The sequence below is a fragment of the Carcharhinus amblyrhynchos genome, unplaced genomic scaffold, assembly GCF_965287045.1.
Source record: "Carcharhinus amblyrhynchos unplaced genomic scaffold, sCarAmb.v2.hapA scaffold_808, whole genome shotgun sequence".
Classification (NCBI taxonomy): Eukaryota; Metazoa; Chordata; class Chondrichthyes; order Carcharhiniformes; family Carcharhinidae; genus Carcharhinus; species Carcharhinus amblyrhynchos.
In genome coordinates this window covers 10,001-26,443 of record NW_027650548.1, presented here as the reverse complement: position 1 = coordinate 26,443, position 16,443 = coordinate 10,001, and the positions used below count along the sequence as shown (strand labels likewise).

The following is a 16,443-nucleotide window of genomic DNA, read 5'->3' as shown; positions in this document are numbered from 1 at the left end:
GGGAGGGAGGGGGGGTGGGGGCTGGTGGGAGCGGGTTGCGTTTCCTTCAACTTGGAGCAACTTGGAGGGGGGGTGCGGGGGGAGGGGGGAGTTAGTTGTTTCTTAATTGAGGAGGGGAGGGGGGGGTTGGTTTTGAAGGGGGGGGAAGGTGGGGGGAAAGTGGCGGCAAGCGACCGGCGTTGGGAGGTGGGGGGGGAGGGGTGCGGGCGCCGGGGTCTGGAGACGTAGGGAGGGCCCAGCCCACCGCTCGAGAGGGGGGCTGAGAGAGAGAGAGAGAGCGCGCGCCTACGCGAGAGAGAGAGAGAGAGAGACAAGATGGCGGGCGGTCCAACGGCGAGGCTGTTGCGGCTGGTGGTCGTCCTGGCCAGCGCCGTGGGGTTGAACGGCGCCCTGGAGTTTGGCGGGGCGGCGGGGCAGTGGGCGCGTTACGCCCGGTGGGACGCGGGCTCCCAGGGCGAGCTGAGCTTCAGCCTACGGACCAACGCCACCAAGGCCCTCCTCCTCTACGTGGACGACGGGGGCTACTGCGACTTCCTGGAGCTGATGGTGGCCGATGGCCGGCTGAGGCTGCGCTTCACCATCTTCTGCGTGGAGCCCGCCTCCCTCCACACGGACACCCGGGTGGCCGACGACCGCTGGCACATGGTGCTGCTCACCCGCAACTACCGCGAGACGGCCCTGGTGGTGGACTCGGAGGCCAGGTCGGCCGAGGTGAAGTCCAAGCGGCGGGACATGACGGTGGCCAGCGACCTCTTCGTGGGCGGCATCCCGCCCGACGTGCGCCTCTCCACCCTCACCTCCAGCACCGTCAAGTACGAGACGCCCTTCCGGGGCCTGATCGCCAACCTCAAGGTGGGCGACACCCCCGCCGTCCTGCTGGGCAGCCAGGGCATCCAGAACGACATGGGGTATCTCTGCTCGCCGCAAAACCCCTGCCTCAACGGGGGCGTCTGCTCCGTCATCAACGGCAAGGTTGTCTGCGACTGTACCGGCACCGGGCACCGGGGCACGCTGTGCGGCGAAGGTAGGTGCCAACCCTCTGCGCTCTTGCCTTTGGCCGAATCGGAATTTCCCCGAAAGGACAGGCGGTCAGATTCCAATACCCTGTGTAACAGTCGCACTCTGATACTGTACACTGTCTAACAGTCATGCTCTGATACTGTACCCCTTGTAACAGTCACAGTCTGGTACTGTACACTGTAACAGTCACACTCTGATACTGTACACTGTGAAACAGTTGCACTCTGATACAATACCCTATGTAACAGTCACACTCTGATACTGTACCCTGTGTAACAGTCGCACTCTGATACTATACCCTGTGTAACAGTCACAGTCTGGTACTATACCCTGTGTAACAGTCGCACTCTGATGCTGTACCCTGTGAAACAGTTGTACTCTGATACTGTACCGTGTGTAACAGCCACACTCTGAAAGTGTTGCCTGTGTAACAGTCGCACTCTGATACTGTACCCTGTGTAACAGTCACTCTCTGATACTGTACCCAATGTAACAATTGCACTCTGATACTGTACCCTGTGTAACAGTCACACTCTGATATTGTGCCCCATGTAACAGTCGGAATCTGATACTGTACCCCGTGTAACATTCATTCTGATACTGTATCCTGTGTAACAGTCACATTCTGATACTGTGCCTGTGCCCTGTTTAACAGTAACAACCTTGATTGAATTTGATTTATTATTGTCACAAGTATCAGGATACAATGGAAAGTATTGATCCTTGCGCGCTATACAGACAAAGCATACCGTTCATAGAGAAGGAAAGGAGAGGGTGCAGAATGTAGTGTTACAGTCACAGCTAGGGTGTAGAGAAAGATCAGCTTAATGCGAGGTAGGTCCATTCAAAAGTCTGACAGCAGCAGGGAAGAAGCTGTTCTTGAGTCGGTCGGTACGTGACCTCACTTTTGTATCTTTTTCCCGACGGAAGAAGGTGGAAGAGAGAATGTCCGGGGTGTGTTGGGGGGGTCCTTGATTATGCCGGCTGCTTTTCCCCGAGGCAGCGGGAAGTGTAGACGGAGTCAATGGATGAGAGGCTGGTTTGCGTGATGGATTGGGCTACATTCACCACCCTTTTGTAGTTCCTTGCGGTCTTGGGCAGAGCAGGAGCCCAGACCGAGCTGTGATACAACCAGAAAGGATGCCTTCTATGGGGCATCTGTAAAAGTTGGTGAGAGTCATAGCGGACATGCCAAATTTCCTTAGTCTCCTGAGAAAGTAGAGGCGTTGGTGGGGCTTTCTTAACTATAGTGTCAGCGTGGGGGGGACCGGGACAGGTTGTTGGTGATCTGGACACCTAAAAACTTGAAGCTCTCTCGACCCTTTCTACTTCGTCCCCGTTGATGTAGACAGGGGCATGTTCTCCTTTACGCTTCCTGAAGTCGATGACAATCTCCTTTGTTTTGTTGACATTGAGGGAGAGATTATTGTCACCGCACCAGTTCACCAGATTCTCGATCTCATTCCTGTACTCTGTCTTGTCACTGTTTGAGATCCGACCCCACTATGGTGGTGTTGGCAAACTTGAAAATGGATTTGATGAGGAATTTGGCTACACAGTCATAGAATCATAGAATCCTACAGTGCAGAAGGAGGCCCATTTGATCCATCGAGTCTGCACTGACCACAATCCCACCCAGTCCCTATCCTCATTACCCATTAACTTAGCTAGTCCTCCTGACACTAAGGGACAATTTAGCATGGCCAATCCACCTAACCTACACATTTTTGGGCACTAAGGGGCAATTTAGCATGGCCAATCCACCTAACCCACACATTTTTGGACACTAAGGTGCAATTTAGCATGGCCAATCCACCTAACCTACACATTTTTGGACACTAACGGGCAATTTAGCATGGCCAATCCACCTAATGTGCACGCCTTTGGACTGTGGGAGGAAACCAGAGCACCCGGAAGAAACCCACGCAGACACGGGGAGACCCGAGCCGGGAATCGAACCTGGGTCCTGGCGCTGTGAGGCAGCAGTGCGAACCCACCAAAAGTTTATTAGTGTTACAAGCAGACTTACATTAACACTGCAATGAAATTACTGTGGAAATCCCCTAGTCACCACACTCCGGTGTTTGGGTTACACTGAGTGAGAATTAAGCAAGGATAGTGTCCCCTAACCAGCACGATGGGTGGAATGGATTAATTCTGCTCCTCTGTCCTCTGATGTGTCAACCTGTTCCGTACTGTTGTAGTATCTCTGCGTTGGGCATTTATTTGTGAGGGAGAAAGGGCGGTGGGGTGGGGAATATCCCCCACTTTTTGCACAGGGTTTAACCTGGGCCAACTGTTGCTCCTGGATGCTTTGCAAACATATCTGTCTACCCTGGGGGAAGATCTTGCAAACAATTTTGCTTTTATTTGCCGACCGAGAGTAGAACTCTTCTTTCCAATAGCTCTGATCTATCTATCTGATGCTATCTCTGGTTAACATAGCCCATGAACATACATGTGTGTGAGAGAGTGCACGCGAGAGAGAGAGCGCGCGCGAGAGAGAGCGCGCGCGAGAGAGAGAGTGCGCACGCGAGCGAGAGAGAGTGCGCGCGCGAGCGAGAGAGAGTGCGCGCGCGAGCGAGAGAGAGTGTGCGCACGAGAGAGAGAGTGTGCGCACGAGAGAGAGAGTGTGCGCGCGAGAGTGAGAGAGAGAGTGTGCGCACGAGAGAGAGAGAGAGTGTGCGCGCGAGAGAGAGAGAGAGAGTGTGCACGCGAGAGAGTGTGCGCGTGAGAGAGAGAGAGTGTGCGCGTGAGAGAGAGAGAGTGTGCGCGCGCGCGAGAGAGAGTGTGCGCGCGCGCGAGAGAGAGTGTGCGCGCGCGCGAGAGAGAGTGTGCGCGCGCGCGAGAGAGAGTGTGCGCGCGCGAGAGAGAGAGTGTGCGAGCGCGAGCGAGAGAGAGTGCGTGCGCGAGCGAGAGAGAGTGCGTGCGCGAGCGAGAGAGAGTGCGCGCGCGAGAGAGAGAGAGTGTGCGCGCGAGCGAGAGAGAGTGCGCGCGCGAGCGAGAGAGAGTGCGCGCGCGAGCGAGAGAGAGTGCGCGCGCGAGCGAGAGAGAGTGCGCGCGCGAGAGTGAGAGAGAGAGTGCGCGCGCGAGAGTGAGAGAGAGAGTGCGCGCGCGAGAGTGAGAGAGAGAGTGCGCGCGCGAGAGTGAGAGAGAGAGTGCGCGCGCGAGAGTGAGAGAGAGAGTGCGCGCGCGAGAGTGAGAGAGAGAGTGCGCGCGCGAGAGTGAGAGAGAGAGTGCGCGCGCGAGAGTGAGAGAGAGAGTGCGCGCGCGAGAGTGAGAGAGAGAGTGCGCGCGCGAGAGTGAGAGAGAGAGTGCGCGCGCGAGAGTGAGAGAGAGAGTGCGCGCACGAGAGAGAGAGAGTGCGCGCACGAGAGAGAGAGTGTGCGCACGAGAGAGAGAGAGTGTGCGCATGAGAGTGAGAGAGAGAGTGTGCGCGCGAGAGAGAGAGAGAGTGTGCGCGCGAGAGAGAGAGAGAGTGTGCGCGCGAGAGAGAGAGAGAGAGTGTGCGCGCGAGAGAGAGAGAGAGTGTGCGCGCGAGAGAGAGTGTGCGCGCGAGAGAGAGAGAGTGTGCGCGCGAGAGAGAGTGTGCGCGCGCGCGCGAGAGAGAGTGTGCGCGCGCGCGAGAGAGAGTGTGCGCGCGAGAGAGAGAGTGTGCGAGCGCGAGAGAGAGAGTGTGTGCGCGAGCGAGAGAGAGTGTGTGTGCGCGAGCGAGAGAGAGTGTGCGCGTGAGAGAGAGAGATTGTGCGCGCGAAAGAGTGTGCGCACGCGAGAGAGAGAGAGAGTGTGTGCGCGAGAGAGTGTGTGCACGCGAGAGAGAGAGAGTGTGCGCGTGAGAGAGAGAGAGTGTGCGCACGCGAGAGAGAGTGTGCGCGAGAGAGAGAGAGAGTGTGCGCGCAAGAGAGAGAGAGTGTGCGCGCAAGAGAGAGAGAGAGAGTGTGCGCGCAAGAGAGAGAGAGAGAGTGTGCGCACGAGAGAGAGAGAGAGTGTGCGTGCGAGAGAGAGAGTGTGCGCGGGAGAGACAGAGAGAGTGTGCGCACGAGAGAGAGAGAGAGAGTGCGTGCGTGCGAGAGAGAGAGCGAGTGTGTGTGCACGAGAGAGAGAGCGAGTGTGTGCGCACGCGAGAGAGAGTGTGCGCCCGAGAGAGAGAGAGTGCGCGCGCGAGAGAGAGAGAGAGTGCGCGCGCGAGAGAGAGAGAGTGTGCGTGCGCGAGAGAGAGAGTGTGTGTGAGAGTGAGAGAGAGAGAGTGTGTGTGTGTGTGTGTGTGTGTGTGTGTGTGTGTGCATAATCACAAAACGAGCTGCAGGAGCACCGCAGGAATGTCAGTGGGGGTTGGGGAAAAGAATCCACAGCATTGACAGGAAGGGACTCTGGTGCAAGGAATGCTGTTTCCCTTTCCATTCTGGGAGAATCCCGGCCCAGATTTTTTCTATTGAATTTAAATGCCATCATCTGCCGTGGCGGGATTTGAACCCGGGTCCCCCAGAACATTAGCTGAGTTTCTGGATTAAATAGTCTGGCGATAATACCACGAAGCCGTGGCCTCCCCCAAATCGGGCCAAGGGAGAGGGAGGGAAAGTAATCCTGCCAGCTTTGGAGAGACGGAGCAGAGGCCAATCCTTACAGGAGACGGTGAGTTCAGAACGTCCACTGGGCAATCGACCAATTGTTAATCCTCAATCAGGTTTGATCGATTTTTGTGAAGCGGAGGGATTAAGGGATTTACTTGTGAGCTGCGTTCCGGATCTTCACCCTTCGATCGGGCTGCTTTCGGGATAATCCTTGGAACCCTTCACCAGGAGTTGTGGGCGGGGGGTGGTGTGGTTCCTGCTGGGTCTTGGCACGACTGGATGTGCATCAGCGATCGGTGGCCACCCCAACTCGACTCTCTTTGGATACTAAGGGGCAATTTAGCATGGCCAATCCACCTAACCCGCACATCTTTGGACACTAAGGGGCAATTTAGCATGGCCAATCCACCTAACCTTCGTGTCTTTGGACACTAAGGGGCAATTTAGCATGGCCAATCCACCTAACCCGCACATCTTTGGACACTAAGGGGCAATTTAGCATGGCCAATCCACCTAACCTGCACATCTTTGGACACTAAGGGGCAATTTAGCATGGCCAATCCACCTGACACGTGAATGTAAATTTGATGTTAATTGCCATAGGTTGACTCAATGTTTGTCAGTTTCTGGCTCCAGACCGGAAGGTGGGAGTGTGTTCTGCTTCAGCACAATCTTTTGGCCAGATCCTCACTCAGCCTCAGTCAGCGCCTTGACGCATCATTCTGTCTCAGAACGTGCTGCATATGGCACGAGTCCATCTTAGAACCTCTCCCCTCCCGGGGTCTGGCTTCCGATCGGCCGTTGCTCCTTAATCAGAACTCTTCCCATCGCGCCCATCCGTGTCAAATCCGACGTCACTCAGGGTTGGCCCCGCGCCAACCCTGAGTGACCCCACACCCGCCCTTCCTGCTCCCCTCCGGCCCCACAATCCCGCGTGCCCCTCCAACAATCCGGGCCCCTTAGGCATTCAGGGGGAGGCCATGGTTTGTTAGCTAGACTATTAATCCAGAAACTCAGCCAATGTTCTGGGGTTCGAATCCCACCACGGCGGAATTCAAATTCAATTAAAAAAATCTGGGATTAAGAATCTACTGATGACCCAGTGTCGGAAAAACCCATCCGGTTCCCTTTAGGGAAGGAAATCTGCCGTCCTTACCCCGGTCTGGCCTACATGTGACTCCAGACCCACACAGCAATGTGGTTGACTCTCAACTGCCCCCCTGAGGGGCAACTAGGGATGGGCAATAAATGGTGGCTTGGCAGTGACGTCCATGTCTCAGGAACGAATAAGCCCCCTGATTTTAATTACTCCATTGTTGGTGGCTATTCCATCAGCTTCCCGAAATGTCTCCCCCACCCCCCCTCCGACTCAGGCCTGTTAAAACTCCCTTAACTCTTCATCCAAGGTTTTGGTCGTCACCCCTAATGTCTCTCCCTGGGGGGAATACAGTGGCGTAGTGGTAATGTCACTGGACTCGGAATCAAGAGGCCCCCCCAGGCAGAGGGATGGAACACGGTTCAAATCCCACCACAGCAGCTGGGAATGGGGTTCAGAAGGTGCTGTGGAAGGAGCCTCGGCGAGTCGCTGCAGTGCATCTTGTAGGTGGTACACACTGTGCGTTGGTGGTGGAGGGAGTGAATGTTTGTGGTTAGCGTGTCGATCAAGCGGGGCTGCTTTGTCCTGGATGGTGTCGAGCTTTTCTCGAGTGCTGTTGGGAGCCGCACTCATCCAGGCAAGTGGAGAGTATTCCATCACACTCCTGACTTGTGTCCTTGTAGATGGTGGACAGGCTTTGGGGGGGAGTCAGGAGGTGAGTTACTCTCCACAGGATTCCCAGTGGACAGGCTTTGGGGGGAGTCAGGAGGTGAGTTACTGTCCGCAGGATTCCCAGTGGACAGGCTTTGGGGGGGAGTCAGGAGGTGAGTTACTCTCTGCAGGATTCCCAGTGGACAGGCTTTGGGGGGGAGTCAGGAGGTGAGTTACTCTCTGCAGGATTCCCAGTGGACAGGCTTTGGGGGGGAGTCAGGAGGTGAGTTACTGTCCGCAGGATTCCCAGTGGACAGGCTTTGACGAGGGAGTCAGGAGGTGAGTTACTCTCTGCAGGATTCCCAGTGGACAGGCTTTGGGGGGGAGTCAGGAGGTGAGTTACTCTCTGCAGGATTCCCAGTGGACAGGCTTTGGGGGGGAGTCAGGAGGTGAGTTACTCTCTGCAGGATTCCCAGTGGACAGGCTTTGGGGGGAGTCAGGAGGTGAGTTACTCTCTGCAGGATTCCCAGTGGACAGGCTTTGGGGGGGAGTCAGGAGGTGAGTTACTGTCCGCAGGATTCCCAGTGGACAGGCTTTGGGGGGGAGTCAGGAGGTGAGTTACTCTCTGCAGGATTCCCAGTGGACAGGCTTTGGGACGGGAGTCAGGGGGTGAGTTACTCTCTGCAGGATTCCCAGCCTCTGACCTGCTCTGGTAGCCACAGTGTTTATGTGGATGGGTCCAATTGGGTTTCTGGTCAATGGTAACCCCCAGGATGTTCATAGTGGGCCATACAACGATCGTAATGCCATTGAGTATCACGGGGGAGGGTAGATGGTTAGATTCTCTCTAACTGGATGGGTCCAGTTCAGTTTCTGGTCAACAGTAACCCCCCCCCCAGGATGTCAATAGTAAAAGCTTGCAGTGGAAGAGAGGTGGATAGACATGTTTAGCCCAAGGGGTAATTGAGTTGGAGATTAGGTTGTCAGGGGAGGCTATTGAAAGGGGATAATAGAGAGATTTAACAAATTCATGCTCCTAATATTGAACGAGTAGTGTTTATTCCAACTGGGAAGTCAGCTGAGTAGGTAAGTGGATCCCACAGGATTTGCCATTCATTTCAAATCTGGAAGTTATACAATCTCCCATCCTGAAGCAGTGATTCGCAGCACTTGCTGACAAGACATGAGAACATAAGAAATAGGAGCAGGAGTGGGCCATCTAGCCCCTCGAGCCTGCCCCGCCATTCAATAAAATCATGGCTGATCTGATAGTGGATCAGTTCCACTTTCCCGCCTGCTCCCCATAACCCTTAATTCCCCTGTCTATCAGAAATCTATCTACCCGTGACTTAAATATATTCAGCGAGGCAGCCTCCACCACTTCAACGGGCAGAGAATTCCAGAGATTCACCACCCTTTGAGTGAAGAAGTTCCTCCTCAACTTTGTTCTAAGATGACCCCCACTTATTTTGAGGCTGTGCCCTCTAGTCCTGCTATCCTTTCTAAGCGGGAAGAATCTCTCTACCTCTACCTTATCCATCCCCTTCATTATCTTGTATGTGTCTATAAGATCCCCCCTCAGCCTTCTAAACTCCAACGAGTACAGGCCCAATCTACTCAATCTCTTCTCATAAGCTAACGCTCTCATCTCTGGTATCAGCCTGGTGAACCTTTTCTGTACTCCCTCCAAGGCCAATATATCCTTTTGCAAATAAGGGGACCAAAATTGCACATAGTACTCCAGTTACGGCCTCACCAGAACCCTGTACAGTTGCAGCAAGACCTCCCTGCTTTTATATTCTATCCCCCTCGCTATAAAGGTCAACATTCTATTCGCCTTCTTGATCACCTGCTGCATCTGCAGACTGGGTTTTTGCGATTCGTGCACAAGGACCCCCAGATCCCTCTGCACCGTAGCATGTTGTAATTTTTCACATTATCCCTCAATTCCTTCACTGATTAGACATCAGAAAAGCTTGGGAACTACAGAGTGGTGAGCCTAACGTCAGTAGTGTGTAAATTGTTGGAAAGTATTTTTTGAGAGACAGGCATTGAGAGACACAAGGACCGATTAGGGACAGTCAGCATGACTTTGTGAGTGGAAAATCATATCTCACAAATCTGATTGAGTTTTTCGAAGGGGTAACCAAGAAGGTAGATGAGGGCAGTGCAGTTGATGTTGTCTACATGGACTTTAGCGAGGCCTTTGACAAGGTACCGCATGGTAGGTTGTTGCATAAGGTTAAATCTCAGGCTATCCAGGGTGGGGTAGCCAACTGGATACAAAATAGGCTGGACGCCAGAATGTGGAGATGCCGGCGTTGGACTGGGGTAAGCACAGTAAGAAGTCTCACAACACCAGGTTAAAGTCCAACCGGTTTATTTGATAGTAAAAGCCACTAGCTTTTGGAGTTTGCCCCTTCGTAAGGTGAGTGCAAGTGGGAGAACTCCCACTCACCCGATGAAGGAGCAGCGCTCCGAAAGCTAGTGGCTTTTACTAGCAAATAAACCTGTTGGACTTTAACCTGGTGTTGTGAGACTTCTTACTGTGTTTACCCCAATCCAACGTCAGGATCTCCACACCATGAGAATATAGGGGGCATGGTTAGTAAGTTTGATTCCAAGATTGGTGGCATCGTGGGCAGTGGAGAAGGATCTTGATCAGTTGGGCCAGTGGGCTGACGAATGGCAGATGCAGTTTAATTTAGATACATGTGAGGTGATGCATTTTGGTAGATCGAACCGGGGCAGGACCTACTCAGTTAATGGTAAGAAGTCTCACAATACCAGGGTTAAAGTCCAACTGGTTTATTTGGAAGCACAAGCTTTTGGAGCACTGTTCCTTCACCAGATGAGTGGAGAGGCAAGGATTATTGTCAGTGCAGGTTCGATGGTTCCTCCAGGTGCTCCGGTTTCCCCCCCACAGTCCGAAGGATGTGCTGGTTAGGTGATTAATTTAGCACGGCCAATCCCCCTAACCTGCACATCTTTAGACACTAACGGACAATTTAGCATGGCCAATCCACCTAACCTGCACATCTTTGGACAGTAAGGGGTAATTTAGCATGGCAAATCCACCTAACCTACACATCTTTGGACAGTAAGGGGTAATTTAGCCTGGTCAATCTACCTAACCTACACATCTTTGGACACTAAGGGGCAATTTAGCATGGCCAATCCACCTAACCTACACATCTTTGGACACTAAGAGGCAATTTATCATGGCCAATCCACCTAACCTGTACATTTTTAGACACTAAGAGGCAATTTATCATGGCCAATCCACCTAATCTGTACATTTTTAGACACTAAGGGGCAATTTAGCATGCCCAATCCACCTAACCCGCACATCTTTGGACACTAAGGGACAATTTAGCATGGCCAATCTACCTAACCTGCACTAAATTCTCCCTCGGTGTACCCCAACAGGAGTGGGGCGACTAGGGGAACTTTCACTGTAATACCATTGCGGTGTTAATGTTAGCCGACTTGTGACACGAATAAATTTGTGTCAGAGGCGTTGGTGGGCTGTCTTAACCGTAGCGCCAGTGTGCGATGGAGGGATTCGAACCAGTGCCCCCCCACTCAAGACCATCACCCTGGATTAGCAGCCCAGCGGATAATTAATCCAGTGGCCATGACGCAAAGGGAATGTTGAAGGATATTAATATTTTTCAGGGTGAAAGCACGTCCAGTGATTTGCAAGGTTTCTGAGTGCAGTGAGATCGTTCTGACTGGGATAAGCGATGGTAAATGTGATGGCTTCCAAGATCATTTTCTGCTTTGAGTAGTTTTACTGGGGGTGATTAACTACCGCCAACACAGACCTGGTACTAAATGAGGGTTGTTACGCACTAATTGTGCTGCGTTTGTCGTCTGCAGATTCCTTCCAACGAGCGAGGTGCCCAGTTTATGAGTCAACCTGCTTTTACTGTGGATAGACATCACTCGATAACATAGTGTGTGTTTGACTGCCTTCTGATCAGACCACGGGCTGTTGCGGCAGGAGGAAGGCCATTCTGGCCCTCCATTTAACGAGATCGTGACTGATTCCACATTCCAGTCTTATCCCCTTACAAAGATGTGTAGGTTAGGTGGATTGGCCATGCTAAATTGCCCCTTCGTGTCCAAAGATGTGCAGGTTAGGTGGATTGGCCATGCTAAATTGCCCCTTGGTGTCCAAAGATGTGTAGGTTAGGTGGATTGGCCATGTTAAATTGCCCCTTGGTGTCCAAAGATGTGTAGGTGAGGTGGTTTGGCCATGTTAAATTGCCCCTTGGTGTCCAAAGATGTGGAGGTTAGGTGGATTGACCATGCTAAATTGCCCCTTAGTGTCCAAAGATGTGCAGGTTAGGTGGATTGGCCATACTAAATTGCCCCTTAGTGTCCAAAGACGTGTAGGTTAGGTGGATTGGCCATGTTAAATTGTCCCTTAGTGTCCAAAGATGTGTAGGTTAGGTGGATTGACCATGCTAAATTGCCCCTTAGTGTCCAAAGATGCGCAGGTTAGGTGGATTGGCCATGCTAAATTGCCCCTTAGTGTCCAAAGATGTGTAGGTTAGTGTGGATTGGCTATGCTAAATTGCCCCTTAGTGTCCAAAGATGTGGAGGTTAGAGGGATTGGCTGTGCTAAATTGCCCCTTAGTGTCCAAAGATGTGTAGGTTAGGTGGATTGGCCATGCTAAATTGCCCCTTAGTGTCCAAAGATGCGCAGGTTAGGTGGATTGGCCATGCTAAATTGCCCCTTAGTGTCCAAAGATGTGTAGGTTAGTGTGGATTGGCCATGCTAAATTGCCCCTTAGTGTCCAAAGATGCGCAGGTTAGGTGATCGGGTGTGGACCTAGGGGGAGTCCACTTTCGGAGGGACTGTGCAGATGGGCCGAATGGCTTCCCTCTGTGCTGCAGGGAGCCTGTGAATAAACGTCTTGTTCTGATATGACTGTCATCTGGCTGACATTTAGCTCCAGGCGCCCCTTCTGTAGCTCCCAATCCATTTTACCACTGAATATATTATGGCGCCCAAAATATCGGGGCCTTTAGGCCTATCAGGGCTGCCCGCTCCCTCTTGCTGGCACAGACAGCCATTGAATCTTGTTTTTCCGAAATAAGACTGGCAAACAGGACGCGGACAGGAGCTGTCACAGCGCTAATTACCAACCTTCAACACCACCCACTGTAATTAACCATCCGTCGTCCAGTGAAACTAATTGTTAATTCCAATTTGCATTAATTGAGAAAGGGGGACGTATCCCCCCACCTCCACCGACCGGCACCTCCATCCAATGTGAAGATGGTCGGACCAATATCCAGAAGCTCGACGATATCCACACTGAGGCCCGCCGAGCGGTGAACTTCCCCGGTGCAGACAAGACTGCACCCATCCTGTGTTCCAATTTCACCTCGTGCTTGGCCAATGGCTACTCCTGAGTCAGACCTCCAACCCCTATCCCCCCCCCACCCCGGCCACCTCCCTTCTCCGTTGCCCCACTCTACGGGTTCTGGCTCCATCGAACGCCCTCCACCCCCCAAAGATTCCAACACTTCAGAACTTTACCATGGCCGATCCACCTAACCTGCACATCTTTGGACATGGGGGCAATTTAGCATGGCCAATCCACCTAACCTGCACATGTTTGGACACTAAGGGATAATTTAGCATGGCCAATCTACCTAACCTACACATGTTTGGACACTAAGGGACAATTTAGCATAGCCAATCTACCTAACCTGCACATCTTTAGGCACTCAGAGGCAATTTAGCATGGCCAATCCACCTAACCTGCGCATCTTTAGGCACTCAGGGGCAATTTTACATGGCCAATCCACCTAACCTGCACGCCTTTGGGCACTTAGGGGCAATTTAGCATGGCCAATCCACCCAACCTGCACATCTTTAGGCACTCAGGGGCAATTTAGCATGGCCAATCCACCTAACCTGCACATCTTTGGACTCTAAGGGGCAATTTAGCATGGCCAATCCACCTAACCTGCACATGTTTGGACACGAAGGGATAATTTAGCATGGCCAATCCACCTAACCTACACATCTTTGGACACTAAGGGATAATTTAGCATGGCCAATCCACCTAACCTGCACATCTTTGGACACTAAGGGACAATTTAGCATGGCCAATCTACCTAACCTGCGCATCTTTAGGCACTCAGGGGCAATTTAGCATGGCCAGCCCACCTAACCTGCACGTCTTTGGGCACTCAGGGGCAATTTAGCATGGCCAATCCACCTAACCTGCACATCTTTAGGCATTCAGGGGCAATTTAGCATGGCCAATCCACCTAACCTGCACATCTTTAGGCATTCAGGGGCAATTTAGCATGGCCAATCCACCTAACCCGCACATCTTAGTGAGGTTGTCTGTGTATGTTCTTTTCATTCATTCATGGGGTATGGGCTTTGCTGGCGAGACATCAGATTTCCTTCCCTAAAGGGAACCAGGTGGGTTTTTCCCACAATGGGTCATCAGTAGATTCTTAATCCCAGATTTTTGTGTTGAATTCAAATTCCACCATCTGCCGTGGAGGGATTCGAACCCGGGTCCCCCAGAACATGAGCTGAGTTTCTGGGTTAATAGTCCAGCGTGATACCACTTGGCCATTACCTCCCTTTTGTGTGTGTGTGTGTGTGTGTGTGTGTGTCTGTGTGTGTCTGTGTGTGTGTGAATGTGTATGTGAGTTTGTATATATGTGTATGTGTGTGTGTGTGAGTCAGTGTGTGTGAGTGTGTGTGTGCGTATGCATCAGTGTGTATGTGTGTGTGTGTGAGTGTGTGTGTGTGTATGTGTGAGAGTGTGTGTGTGTGTGAGTTAGTGTGTTTGTATATATGTGTATGCATGTGTGTGTGAGTGTGTGTGTGTGTGTGTGTGTGTGTGCGCGCATCAGTGTGTATGTTGAGTTCGTATGTGTGTGTGAGTGTGTGTGTGTTTGTGAGAGTGTGGGTGTGTGTGTGCGTGTGACTCTGTGTTTGTGCCTGTGAGTGTGTGCGCGTGTCTGTGTGTGCGCGTGTGAGTGCATGTGTGTGAGTGTGAGTTTGTGTGTTTGTATATATCTGTCTGTATGTGTGTGCATCAGTGTAAGTGAGTGTGTGTGTGTGTGAGTGTGTGCGTGTGAGTCTGTGTGTGTGTGTAGGAGTCTGTGAGTGTGTTTGTGAGAGTGTATGTGTGAGTCTGTGTGTGCGAGTATGTGTTTGTTCTGAGTGCTGTATCTCAGTCTGCCTCGCTGTTTCTCTCTGAATCTCTGTCTAATTATCATTCCTTTTGCGTCGTGCCCTGTCTCTTTGTGCACCCCCCTGTATCTCTGCCCTATTAACTCGATATCATTTGCCTTTGTCCCTCCGCATTACTTTCAGTGCACAATCATTGTGTGCACACACAGATTCCAGTGCGTCATTTCGCAAATAAGAGTTATTTGTCTCTGATGCGTGGGCCTCATGTCAGTTGACGTGAGGTTTGCTTTTTCTTGAGACAGAGCGCGGCTCAGAGTCCAATTCCTGAGCTGCGATTAACTTCGCCAGGAGGCCATTCAGCCCCTCGGGCCTGCTCCACCATTCAGTATAGAGTCATAGCAGCTTACAGCTTGGAAACAGGCCCTTCGGCCCATGCCTATCGTACTAGTCGACCATGAGGTACCTTGTCAAAGGCTTTACTGAATATTGTAAACTCAGTATTGATCCGATCTTGCCCTCTGCTCCACTTTCTGGTCAGTTCCCGCGTGCCCTTCGCCTCTCAAACCAAAAAAAAACTGTCGAACCTTTTAAAAATGTACTCATCAGATGTGGGGGCATCGCTGGGCAAAGGTCCAGCATTTCTTGCCCATCCCTAATTGCCCCCTGAGCTCGGCCCATTTCAGAAGGGGGCAGATAAGAATAGACCGTATTGCTCTGTGTGTGTATGTGTGTGTGTGTGTGTTGGGGGGAGGGAGGTCTAGAGTCACAGGTAGGTCAGGCTGGGTAAGTACAGCAGATTTCCTTCCCTAAAGGGTGACGTTAGTGAACCAAAGAACAAAGAACAGTACAGTGCAGGAACAGGCCCTTCGGCCCATCAAGCCTGTGCCCGTCATGATGCCTGCCTAAACTAAACCCTACGCGCTGATGGAGTCCGGATCCTTTAATTCTCATGCTATTCATATATTTGTCTAGTTGTCTCTCAAATGGCGCTATCGTTCCTGCTCCCACCCCCTCCCCGGGCAGCGAGTTCCAGACACTCTCAACCCTCTGTGTAAAACAAACTTGCCTCGCACATCTCCTCTAAACTTTTCCCCGCGCACCTTAAACCAATATCCCCGAGTACTTGACTTTTTTTACGCTAGGAAGAAGCTCCTGACTATCCACTCTGTCCGTGCCCTCTCACGATCTTCTAGACCTCGATCCGGTCGCTCCTCAACCTCCAGTGAGAACAAACCGAGTTTCTCCAACCTCTCCTCATAGCTAATAAGAACAGAAGAAATAGGAGCAGGAGTAGGGCCATCTAGCCCCTCGAGCCTACCTCGCCATTCAATAAGATCATGGCTGATCTGATAGTGGATCAATTCCACTTTCCCGCTTTCTCCCCTTAATTCCCCTGTCTATCAGAAAGCTATCTACCCGCGACTTAAATATATTCAGCGCGGTAGCCCCCACCACTTCAACGGGCAGAGAATTCCAGAGACTCACCACCCTTTGAGTGAAGAAGTTCCTCCTCAACTCTGATTTAAACTGCACCCTCCCCCTTATCTTGAGGCTGTGCCCTCTAGTCCTGCTATCCTTTCTAAGTGGGAAGAATCTCTCTACCTCTACCCTATCCATCCCCTTCATTATCTTATACGTCTCTATAAGTTCCCCCCTCATCCTTCTAAACTCCAACGAGTAGAGACACAGTCTATTTAGTCTCTCTTCATAGTCCAACCCCCTCATCTCCGGTATCAGCCTAGTGAACCTCCTCTGCACTCCCTCCAAGGCCAATATGCCCTTCCACAAGTGTGGCAACCAAAACTGCACACAGTTTTGCCCTCCGTACCAGGGCAACATCCTGGTAAATCTTTTCCGTACCCTCTCCAAAGCCTCCTTCTGGCAGCGTGGCGACCAGAATTCTATTCCAAGTGCGGCCTAACTAA

General features: G+C 52.0%; 1 protein-coding gene across 1 annotated transcript; it reads left to right on the top strand.

Moving 5' to 3' along the window:
* The first annotated feature begins 252 nt into the window (after positions 1-252).
* On the top strand, positions 253-12,765 carry LOC145340157 (neurexin-2-like). The gene is made up of 2 exons (XM_080184588.1): positions 253-1,024; positions 12,578-12,765. Exons 1-2 carry the CDS (start codon positions 316-318, stop codon positions 12,763-12,765), a joined length of 897 nt encoding a protein of 298 aa, XP_080040714.1. The 5' UTR covers positions 253-315.
* Positions 12,766-16,443: the final 3,678 nt, after the last annotated feature.